Source organism: Molothrus ater, chromosome 1 (assembly GCF_012460135.2).
Source record: "Molothrus ater isolate BHLD 08-10-18 breed brown headed cowbird chromosome 1, BPBGC_Mater_1.1, whole genome shotgun sequence".
NCBI classification, from domain to species: Eukaryota; Metazoa; Chordata; class Aves; order Passeriformes; family Icteridae; genus Molothrus; species Molothrus ater.
The window spans coordinates 87,028,018-87,040,833 of NC_050478.2; the positions used below are offsets into that span (position 1 = coordinate 87,028,018).

General features: G+C 40.9%; 1 protein-coding gene across 1 annotated transcript in view; it reads left to right on the forward strand.

Moving 5' to 3' along the window:
* Positions 1-5,819, forward strand: part of INO80C (INO80 complex subunit C) — a 30,272-nt gene extending 24,453 nt beyond the window's left edge. The window contains exons 4-5 of the mRNA XM_036378630.2: positions 659-726; positions 5,092-5,819. Coding sequence (XP_036234523.1) covers positions 659-726; positions 5,092-5,223 — 200 coding nt within the window. The 3' untranslated portion in view covers positions 5,224-5,819. The remainder of the gene's footprint in view (positions 1-658; positions 727-5,091) is intronic.
* The last annotated feature ends 6,997 nt before the right edge of the window (positions 5,820-12,816 follow it).

Below are 12,816 nucleotides of genomic sequence, written 5' to 3' on the forward strand. Positions count from 1 at the left end.
CAAGGGAGATCAGGAAAGAGGAAAGAAATCATTCAGGTACAAGATATTTTTGTAAACATCCAAAATTGAGGATTTAACTACTTAAGCATACCAACTGTATCTTAAAAAATGTTTATGAATGATAATTGCTATCTAAAGGGCACCAAAGAACAGCAATTTCCAACCCTCAGTTTAAACATTCAGACAATTTTCTAGGTCATTGACTGGGCTTAAAGTGGTACATGCTTAAAGATTTAACTGATTTAAAAGATTACTTTGCTTTTCTGGATTATAGTATTTCAGAGCTGCAATCTTGAGCAATGTTTCACAGTCTTAACATACAGTATGCATTTGATAATGGTTATTCTTTGCATGTGACTGACTGCAAGGGAATTCATTAAGACTTGGAAGAAATAGACACATTTCAAATGTCTCTGGCATTTTCCTTCTGGAGAGGGCAGTTCTGCTTGCTGAACTCTATTAATAGATGAGCAGGATCAGGTTGTGATTTACATGCTAACACAGGGTAAATGTTGTAGAGGTGATTCTGCTTCATATTTCTTTGCCTTAGTGTTGCTAGTTAATAGAAACCTCAGACAGTAAGTTTATGTTATAGAATATATATATATATATACATATATATGTGAGACACTGAGTTTATGCCTTTGTTTCTCTCTAGATTTTAATATTGATGCTCCTCCTTCTTTTAAACCTGCTAAGAAATACTCAGACATCTCAGGACTTCCGGTAAGTATTTTTTTTTTTCCCTCAAAATTGATATCTCACCTTCCACAATGAAATAGTGCTGGTGCCTTGTTTTGTAAAAGATGTATATGCTGAAGTTCCTATTCAGAATTGGGCTTAATAATTATCCAGTGATTTATGACCAAACCCCAAATACTTGTCACTACATCACAAAATCCTTAGGTTGTTAACAGATGTCAGGACAGACTAAATACCTTGTCCTGCCAAGTAACTCCTCTGACACCTCTTTCTCACCTGTAGAATTTACATTGGTGCCCATGATTTCTAATTCTTAAAATAGCTGCAGGGAAAGCTGGTAGTCCACAGTCTCCATTACTGTTGACTTCTTTGCCAAGGTATACCCACACTGACTGAAACTTTCCATGCTGTTTGCCTGATGTGGATTTATTTCATTGTATCTTGTAGAGGAAGTTTTAAAAAGATGGCTCAGCAATTTTAAATAATAAGATTGGGCAAAATTTTATTGTTTGTCCTCTTTTCCACCAGGTTAAAAAAAAAACCCCAACCTTGTTATCACTGCTCTCAAACTTTGCCTCAAACAAATCAGCCTGAAACAGACACTTGGCATAGACTGTTGAGAATTTCAGATACGTCTATGCTTCAGAGCTGGAAGTTGAAGTTTGGCAGATGTATAGCCTGTGTGTCACAGATGGACTCTTTTACGTGTTTTTGTTAAAGAAAGAGAGAAAGGGAAAAAACACCAAACCACATTTGACTTAGATACAGTTTGCACATACTCCAGAAAGTCTTGGTAGTTACAATTTGGTGCCTGAATTCCCCAAGGTAGCTGTTGACACAAAACAGGAGTAAAGTCATTGAATTCTGCCCAGCAAAAGTTTTGCATCTCCTGTTGAAACTGTTCCTATGTTTCATGAATAATTTTACTTACAACAACACAGGTATTAGTTACAGCATATCTTTTCACTTTTCACCTTTTAACCAGTGATTTATTTTGCAGAAGTCTGTGCATTTCTTACAATTGAAATGAATGGGAATGTTGGATTTTGGAAAAAAAATGCTTAAGTAATGGTTACACTAAATAGATACACTAATGAGAACTTTGTAATATCAAAGAGCCTTGCACAGAATTTCTGTGTCACTTCCCTCAGTTTAATCTGCTTCTCACCCATAGGGCACTAGCCCTAGTAGCACCTTCACAGGCTTGATATCACCTCCTGGAGATGTCCTTAAAGGTACATATTTGTTATGCAGGTTAGCATACCACCCTGCATTCTGTGCACTGAATTAGGCAAAAAGTCCTCATTAGAACAGAAAATGGGTGAGCACTTAACTAAGGGCTGCCTTATAGCGAATATTTAGTGTAAGGCATCAAAGAATAGCTATAGCTCCAACTGTAATCCTGCACCTCCAAGCATTTGATCTTGATTTGGTAGCATATATTTTCTTAGACTTTATTTTTTAAGTAACACATTTAAATGAGGCATCTATGAGGTGGCATGTGTCCAGCCTGTGCCTCTGAATGTGGTTTGGAAAGGCAGTGAGTTGCTCAGATAAAGGTTGGTAACTGTTGGTGTTCAAGAGGGAGTGGAAAAGCAACATTTCCCTCACACATGAACTGGCAGACAGCAAATGGAAGAGAATGCTCACAAACCCAGGGAAGGTAATTCCCTCCAGCCAGACAGACTCCTGCCCCATCTCCAAGGAACCAGATAATGCTTTCCAGCACTAACTTTTGATGTATTTCAAAACTAATGAGTCATTGCACCTATAGTGAGCTGATGGTGCAGGATATAGATGAGAGTGGAGACCACATCCCTACCAGTGAAAGGTCAGTTAAACCTTAGGAAATTCTCTCAGTTCCTCAGCTTTTCTTTACCAGCAACTCTGTTACATCAGTGATTTAAGTACTCTAACTATTCTAGCTTAGTATAGATACTCTCTATACAAATCCATTCAGTGCTGCTTTTGTTTTCTTTTCTTCTCTTTCCACTTTTTCCCCTTTATTTTCCATCCCCTAATTGCACTGTGAGTCGAGTTTCCTATTTTACCTGGCCTGCAAGGTTTCTCCAGACTATGATAAAATTACCACATTTAAAAAACCCCTTTGTTATTAAAATAGCTGAGACAGTGTGCCCTTTAAATTGCTAGGCTAGAAATGTTTCATAAGAAGCACTAAATATGCTTTCAAGATCATGTCCTAGTAGGAGCATATGTGGGACAATAGAATATTGTAGAAATGTGGTATTAGAAAAATGCCCCTGTATTTTCTGTGTAAAATATAAAAGCATTTGTGTAAGAATATATTTTCTGTGGGAATGCTGGATTCCCCTTGTGGGGGGGGAAAGTATTCCTTAGCATTACCCATTTAGGGAAGAATTAAATTGTCTGCTAGGTACAAAAAGAGAAGTGTATTAAAACATTCTCAATCAGCATACTTGCTCTCATATTAGATGCCACAATTAAATTCTACTGATCCCTTCTCTTTCTGTGTGTAGCACAAATGGAATTAAATTTACCAATGGTCTCAGCAGAGCAGCCAATTTATATTTGTAAGGCAGCCTAGAATTCTAAAGCTATTATATGCTGTATTGACACTGCAAAATAAACCTATTATTTCCAAACTTGCAAAATGAATATTTAGATATTTTAACATTCAAAACAGAGTAATTTATTGTAAAGCAGATTAAAAAAAAAACCAAAAAAACAAGAAGCCCAAACCTTCAAATGTTACCATTTCTCTTCCTTTTCTGAAAATGGATCAGACCTGTTACTATAGAAACAGATTGAGATACCTAGTTTATTGTACTTTAAGAGCATGTCTCCATGGCCTTTGATTTAGTTTTTAAACATGACAGAGATTTTTCTTTGCAAATTCATCTTAATTTTATATTCTAATCTCTAATTATTGCTGGAGTATTGGTAAAGTTTGTTTTCAAGCTGAAGCCATGGCATGAATGGCTGGTTATGATACATGAGTGTCTGCAAACAGTACAGCCCAATACATAATACCAGAACAGTCAAGAGCTGCCATAATATTTTTAACCTAGATCAGTGCACAATACAAATTGCAGATATTGCTTAGTTACTCTATTACAGAATTATGCACATTTGAAAAGCAGTCTAATTGCTGAGCTTTTTCTTACATGAGGCCAGATGTAAAGAGTGAAATAAAAGTAAATTTATACCTGCTGTATAAATTTATACCTCCTAATGTTCTAACTTTGCCATTTGTTTGAAACTTAATTGATGGCTTGAACTGTTAGCTGACTACATTTAATTAACCTGGCAGCATTTCTTTGTAAAGAAAACAAAGCTACAAGTAACACTAAATTTTCCAAGTCATATCAGACCAAATGATTGGCTGGACTGTTACCATGGTCAACAGGTGCCTTCCAACATAAAAATGTAGAGAGCTCTGCACTATAACTGTGTGGCATGGGGGACTACTCCAGCTCTTTCTGGCCTTTCCTATTTTTAGTATCAATGCCTTGAGGATCTCAACTGCCTGTGCCTTGCAGCCTGCCACCATCTCGTGCTAAAGAAAGGCACAGAAGACACTTTTGGAGCCTTGGCAGGCACTTGGTTATCCAGTGCTGAAGAGGCAGGGATTGTCCTGGAGGCTGAGTGTGGAGAGGCAATGCCCTGATGCCCGCCTTCCCCCAGTGCAGCCTCCTGGCCTACCCCTGAGCTCAGCCAAGCTCCAGGTTTCTGTAGCAACAAGGAAAGGGAGAGGATAGAAGGAAACTGGCACCACTCCCAGGCACCCAGGGTCCAAATATAGCAGAGGATACGAGCGTAGCCCAGGGTGAGCTGGCCAGGCTGCTATCCTGAAAGCAGGCATCTGGAGCAAACCACAATGCTGGGTTCAAATCTCTTATCAGTTCAGTCACAGAACCATAAGCTGAGACTCCCTAGCTTTAACAACCACTTTAAAGTAAATTAAAAGCTAAGTTGTATGCAGCAAGAGAAAGGCAGTCCAAAGCTATCAGAGCACCCATAATTCAGCCTCTTTGTGGGTAATTTATTGGCAACAGCCTGACTCTTTGGAGAGCTGCCTTGAGAGAGACTGCACAAGGCACAGAGTTGCTAGGGTGAGTTTAGAGAGTTGAGGAATTTCTTTTGCACTGTGTTTTATAGGAAGCTTACTTCAGCCGTCTGTTATGTTTAATGCATTTCTAATCTGATTTTGTAGGGGGTCTGTTAACTTCTCATAAGTCCTCACATGAGAAGAAAGAAAAAAAGACTTGTGGCCACATGGTAGAACAGCAGTGCTGTTGTTAGGAAGAGAAACTCACTGCTTTGTGGTCTTGTGATTAAGTTACTTATTTTGCTATTATGATTAGAAATTTTATTTGAATCATATCTCTACCATTGTTTCTTTTTCAGGCAAATTACACAGACCCACAGAGCAAGCTAAGATTTAGTACTATTGAAGAATTTGCCTATATTCGGATGCTCCCTTCAGATGTGGTTACAGGATACCTGGCTCTAAGGAAAGCAACAAGTATTGTTTCCTGAACAGACTAAATATTCTTGCATATTGCTTGTGAACAGTGCTCATTTGGAGTATCATGGTGGAAACTGACCGTGGGACTGAGATTTTTTAAAACTACCCATGGATTTTTACATCTGGAAGTAGTTGATGATACAGGCATTTGAAGAACATATGGATTTAATTTTCACAAATGCTGATATTTGTTAGTTTCCCAATTTGTTAGCAACTTAGTTTGGTGAACAGAATAACTTAGACCTGTAAGGATATGTATCTGTACTAAAATGTCTCATGTACTATAATTTATATTAATTTCTGTAAAGACAGGATTTCATCTCCACCCTGTATATTTTATGTACTACCCTGGCTCAGAAGAAACTGTCTTTTGATTTAAGGAAAAGGTAACAAGATATCCAAATGTCTTAACCTGCCTTACCAGATGTGCTTGCCACTTGGCTATGAAGTTGTCCCATCTGTAAAATGAAGCTAAAATACCCAGCAAGTGCTGCTGTTGTGATGACTTTTCAGGGTTCTGTGGCACTGTGGAAATGAAGACATAAATGTTTGTATTTAATTAACTGCCAACATAAATAAAGTTGGACTCAAACTTGCTTGTAAAATACATTGCTTGTTACGTGTTCATCTGTGAACATGTGTAACAGGATCCAGTCAAATCACTGTGTAACTCTTAACCATGACAGTTTTTGAGTGCTTCATTTTACAGCCTAAATATTCTTCTACCTTTCCTAGTGATTACAGTATTTATATTAATTAGTATGAAGAAAGTACTAATTTTCCAGTGTTTAAAAAAAAGGTAAGAAGCAGGAGTTCCACTCTCCATTGGCATTCTGACACCCAGATGGCCTTCAGCAAGGCAAGACCTTCTACATTAGAACACTGAACTTAGCACCATGAGACACCAAAAGAATACTTGAGAGCAACAGAACATTGTCATACTTTAGAAGAAGGAGACTCTAAGAAAGTTGGGACTCTTGCTGGGGGAATGGCTGACAGGTACATGCCAACACTCCAGCATAAGAATGACCATGACCTCCTGAAACTAAGTCTAGGGGCAAAGGGGCAGAGGGTTTTCTGCTTATTCTTTCTTTCTGTCTTCTTTCTTATGACAAGCTACTGTCTTCCCACTTCTGAGTCTTTGTCCCAGCCTTAAACTCTTGCTAGGTTGTAATCTGGACTCCAAGTTCAGTCTCAGCTGTACCTAGCCCCTAGTTACACAGCCTTCACTTCCACACTCCATCAGCAGTCCTGTAGTGGTGGCACTAGAACTGGCTGCTGCACAAGTTACCACTTGCTGTGGGAATGCTCTTGCCCCACGTGCAAAACTGCCCAGTGGAACACTGGTGCCATAGTTAGTCCTGGACTCCCCAGGTCCCTGGGGAGGTGAGGTGCTGGTCAGGACACAGCACTCCTGACTCAGCAAACTCCACCATCCATCAGGATCTTGTGCAAGGCACACTCTTCTCTTTGCCTGCACAAGCAGCACACAGTGGTGACTATTCAGTGTCTAAGCTGTGTTTTGAATGCATTTTTCTATAGACATGATAACAGTGAAGATTTTTTTTTTCTGATTGAAAGAATAAATATGCAGAGTGTATTAATGCTAGTTTAATTTCAACTCCAAAACAGGAAAAACAATAACTTTCATTGTTTAATGAAAGTTTGTGGGACTCATTCCTCAGTTTTTGTGATCTAATAATGCCAAAACCAAATTCTAGAAGTCTTTGACATGCTTACAATAGATCCTTCAAAGCCCTAGATATCTATAACGCTACAAGTGTATTGCAGTACAAAAAAGAATAAGACAGGATATCTCTCTGTATGCCAACAAGCATCCAAGCCACATTCTCTTTGCATTGAGTTTTATAATGGATATTTTAAACTTACATTACATAGCAAACATGTGTTTATATGATAAGCTTAACACTGATATGAAAAGGAAACACATAGAACTGCTGTAAGATCATTTTTGTTTTAAATAAGCAGACAGCAGCTCAGAAAATCGATTTCACAAGCTTGTACTCTCCCACAAATATTTTTAACATTCTTTGGGAATGACTGTGTAGGAGCCCAGGCTCCTCCACTGTCAGAAGTGTTCCTTGCACTCCCGCACTCTATATTAAGATGTTGCTTCTCAGCTAATTTCTCCCATGCAGTGTTTATACATTCTATTTTCAAAATCTGTCTCGCTGAATGAATCAGCATCAGAAAATCAAATACATCTTAAATTTGGCAAAAAACTCTTCTCTCAATGCTCTGTGTCCATATGATGGCAATGAGATTCCCTTTTCTTCCCTTCCATATTTCTTCCCTTGTTGGCTTTTTGTTCCTAGTCAGTAGTCCCTCCCTTTTACTCATTAGGTTGTGCAATGGTCTAGCCAAGAGTGATGAATCAGCCACCAGCACCATTCAGCATTATATCAATCAACAACAGCTTTCTATGTGGAACAATCAAACCATGTTTCATTTAGCAGGAAGCTGAGGACACAACAGATCTAGTGGCCAGCATGTGCAATGGCATTCAGTCCTGCTGGGTTCCTTTTGAATTCTACTCTCATCAGTGCCTTCTATGAGAGAACTGAGCAGTACCTCCCTTGCTTTATTTAAGAGAAAATATGTATGAGTGAAAAGCTTACCTGTGCCACAGAGCGGTTTTAAAGTGTTTTATTGACAGTTTTAGAAGAAGTAAAAATTGAGAAGTACATTTATGTGTAAAAGTACTTACAGGATATTATCTAGATAATCATACATGAGTTGAATTAAAATTGAGAAGAGGACAAAAGGGAAGCTTTTAAAAGAGAAACAGCAATGAATACCATTTGAGACTTGGGGAGAATGTGTTTTGGCTAATAGCACTGCCTTATCACTGAAGCAAAAGCCAGCAGTCAGGGTGAGGGGTAATCTGTTAAGAGTACAACCATTACTGAGTGGGAAGTATCACCTGAGTGCATTACTTCACACAGACCATGGATGGTTCAGCCTCACACACATTTGCATTGTGATGTTCCCAGTCATTCCCCTCTAAGGGCCTGCAGCACACCAGTTGCTAGGTGCCCACAGAAATCCCACTGCCATTAATGAGAGGTGAGCTTGTCCTGCAGCTCTCAAGGTGCAGTCCAACTGGCAGAGCTTTAGCCTCAGTCTTGTTGGCAGGTGGAAAGCACGTTTTCCATGCCTCATTTACCCTATCCCAGAGGCCAAGTTCCTGTTTTCCTGTGCAGCTTCCTGCCCAGCACACGCCCCTGGCCCAGTAAACACTGGAGATGGGAGTTGTCTCCAGCCTACCGTGGGGTTTTCTGTTTTTGTTCAAGACTGCTGTAGCTTTGGGTGGATCTGCTTGCCCCCAAGGCCAAGACAAAGCAGGCAGCTGTTGCCCCAGGGCAGCAGAATCAGCATGGCTGAACTGCCTGGTGTGGCCCTGGTGCTGAGCTGGGGCAGGGGCTGGGCCTGTGGGGCCAGGGACTGCAGAGCCAACTGCTCCCAAGGAAGGCATCTGCTGGGAGCTGTGACAGGAATGAAGCAATCACAGCCACAGCTGCTGCCTCTGTGCTCTCAGAGGAAGGAAAACAGGGTGCTGGAGCTCCATGGCTCTTCCCTTGATTATTCACTGCTGTTTCAAACAGCAGGTGTGTGCCCATGGAAACTTCCTGCCCCAGCACTTCCCTCTGCTGCATCTGAAGTAAGAATGACCTTGGCCTCACATCCTAGAAAGCTGCAAAATTCAATTGAGAGAGGCCTTGGGCCAGCTCATTTTGGAGCCCCTCCATTTCACTGTCCTGTATTTCTTGGCTTTCTCCCATCATAGTGTTCTAGATCCCTATGGAATTGCTATATATGGGCTTCCGTGGAGGACAGGAGGAGCAGTCATACTCAAGGAGATGTGCCTTAATCTCCTTTGACAGAGGAAAATTAAAGTAAGCAAAGGGGAGGGTTTTTTACTATTGCAAAATATCAAACTGAAAATTAACCAGTATAAGCTTAAAAAGGTTTTTCCAAGTCCACCCTGTTCAGAAAAAAAGCTTGAAAATCATGATTACAATCATTTTCCTGAAGGGCTAAGTAATCTTTAATAAATTCATGCAACAGTAATTTATTACTAGAAAACTAACCAATGGATTTTAAGGTCTCTTATAATTTCTAATAATGTGTGTGGCTTACATTCTCAAATAGCACATAGTTTTTCTTCCTGAATCACTTCAAGAAAGGAGAGTTCCACAGACTTGATGTCAGGTTTCAGGAGGAAAACCCGGACTTAGTGCTCATTTAAACAAAAGTCAAGTGGTATCTGTGTTGTTACTGAACATTCAGTCACACTATGGTGGTCATACCACTAATACTACAAGTCAAGAAATTCCTTCATTATTCTCTTTTTATAGTTAGTGTTCCCCAATGAAAGACCACTTTGTCTGTGGTCTGTGGATGGGTGGAACATAATAAAATAATACATCTTCAGGCAAGAAAAACATTTTAAGTCCATTTGGTATCTGTCAGTATTGCTTGGCTGTTTTTTGTATTACCTGAGAAGCTTAACAAACCCAGTATTTTCAGGTGATTACACTACTGTAAATCACAGCCTACAGACAGCAATAGCACTAAGCTCTTGGGAGAGGTAATAACAACAACTAACAAACACTGTTTGAACTACTGTAGTGGTTTAGTGCTGCCTGTGTAATTGCACATGGTTTATGACTTATGAGGTCACTTGTACAGACCACTGCTGTCTCTTGACACTGTAGTCTAAAATCAATAATCTCTACACAAAAAGCATAGAACTAGTGGCCTAGACAGTGAGCTGGGGCTGGCTGTGTTTTCTGTTTACCAGTGTGTTCTCCTGTGGGCAAGAGCTCCTCTCAGGTATTACATGCTGACTCTTGTGGATACTTGACTGCAGCATTGCACCCAGCATTGCAGCCCAGGAAACTGCATCTGCCTCATGGACTGCCTGAAGCCTTCTCCAATGTCCCCAGTCTGGGATGTCAACACTACCCATGCCTCAAGTGCAGAAATCGTTTACAAGTCAGAGCCCATGTGAACAGTGTCCCTTTTCTCAGCAAGTCTTGAAGCCAAAGCACAGTTTTGTAAAGGAGAAGACAGCTGCCTACCTGTACATGGGAAGAAAGTGTTTCCTGCCTCATCATATAGAAATAAATGGGGTGTGTGTGCATTCAGTGCTGCTGTACAGAGCTGATAAATGTAGAGCAATAAACCCTTGTGAGCAGAGAGGCAGGCCTGGTCTGCTTGGCTGATGCCTGGTATGAGTTGGGCACCGAGCAAGCAAGGTAATAGGGAGTTTTTGAATTTTTGCTGAAATCCTACTTATATCCTGGGGAGCAGCAGCTTCTCTCAATTCTCTTCTCCCAGGAGGAAGAAATGCCTTTAAAAGGACACCATAAATACACATACATTGCCTACATACTGTGTCTGGTCATTAGTTCCATGACTAATGGATAAAGACAATGCAAAGGGGACAGAATTAAGGATCTTTAAATAAATTGTCTGTGGGCCCAAATCTTGTTCTTGCAGCGGAGGCAGTGTGAGATCTGATAATAACCTTAATGAAGAAGAATCTCAGGAATTTCAGCAAGATTTGGACATAGACTAAGGTGGAAGGACAGGAAGTAGGACTGTAGAAGCAATTGCCCTGACAATATAAGGCTATGTTGAAGAGAAATCATTTATAGAACACTCTGTGGTGTGATCTGTAATCCTCTGAAGTAATACATACAGCATTATGGTGGCCTTAATATTTGAAATAAAGAATATAAATAGAGCTTAAATGACCACTTCAAACTGTGCCTTTTAAGAAGGTGTATATATGTCATAGCTGGTGATGTGAAGTCAATGGCTGACATCAGTCTCATGTGCACAAGTGGCAGCAGCTAATAGGCACAAACCTTATTCTCCTCCAAATAAAGTGGCTTGTGTTACTGAAACTGGTGGTAAAGCATAATCAACCAAAGATTTCTGGCCTCTAACAACCAAGAATTAATTTGTTATGCTTCATCTCTTCTACCAGGCTGTACAAAATCAGAGAGCTAAGAAATAAGTACCAGCAACTCCTTTCCAGTGTTATGTGAGCCCTTCCCATGAGCTATGCAAACTGAGAATTACCATCACCATTTTAGTGAGGTACAAGGTGTTCTGTGTCCATGGGTTTGGCCCATGCCTCCTGAACCCTTGGGAAACAGCACATTTGCTCCCACTGTGAAACAGCCCTGAAACACATGAAACAGCCTTCTCCACATGGGTATAATTTACCTAATTATGAGTTGGAAGCCAAAATCTCTGTGGACCTTGAAATGTCATTCTGAAGCATCACACCGGGACAGGGAGTGCAAATGCCATTCTTCCTGTACATTTCCTGTATACAATGCCACTGGGACCCACAGACTTCTCCAGAGCCTTTAGGCAGTAACTGTCACCCCAAGGTCTGTTTATATCTTTCATGAACAGTAGGCATAAGCCACAGGGATGATTTCTGGCAGAAGCAGTGGAATCCTGCTCTTCCACCTTTCACACACATGCCTTGCTCCCTGCACTTCACAGATTCTTGGTTAATCCCTCCAACTCTATGAATCGGAATTGCATCCACTGCAAAACAGTTATACACAACCCTGGAAGTTCAGACATGCCCCAGAGAATGGGAGAGCTTCTTTCAATCTGTTAGCTGAAAGAAAGAAGCTGAAAGATGAGAGGACCAGGCTGGGTGCAGGGAAGCATCCTCACCCTGGGTGGTGGGGTAAGGAGAACAGGAGCTGCAGCAGCTGCAGCAGCATCCCTGCTGTACTTCAAACAAAGGCAGTAGCCTACAACAGCCTTTCTGCAGATGCAGTCTGGAAGAGCTGCCTCGGCTGCTGGGGGACAGACCTGGCACTGAGCTGCTCAGTTCTGCTGAGGCTGACATGCCTCTGGGCATGCTGAAAGGCAGGAGCTTCAGCTAGCTTGGTAACACCAATTCATGCAGTCAGCAGCGCTGTGAGACTAGAGGAATGCAGATTTGGGCATAGGCTGTCTAAGCTCCAGCCCAGATTCTATTGGGGATCTGCAGCTCTCTGAAGATTTGGGAATCAGTCTTACCAGTTCAGTGAATTTTGACTCAACACCTTTATCATCTGACCAGCTCACACAACACACACTTCTGGTCACCAGAAGGCACATGGTGTTGTGCCCAGCACTGGATCTGAAGTGGTGAAACATGAGCATTAGAGAAACAAAGAAAATAAATTAGGTCCGACAAGGGCCCTCTTATCATTCTCCCAGAACTTCTTTGCCTCTGAGGCCATGTCCCCATTACCTTCATGATCTGTGCTGCACTACCCTCTACCTCCAGCTTTTGCCAACTTGACATGGATAAGACATGGACAAGGTTAAAAATCCTGTCCTACCACATACATTTCTAAGGAGTTCTCAAAAGACAATCTGAATCCAGCAGTAAGGTGGGTTCTAAAAGAACTCCTTTGCACCTCTGTACCGCTATAGGTGGTAAAGTTTTGGCAAGAGGAAGGCTGCAGGCATGGCAGCTGTTGGAAGGGGTTCAGGGGCTGTTAGGACTCATAAGAATTACAGAATTGCAGTTCCCTGAACCCCTACAAATGAATGTT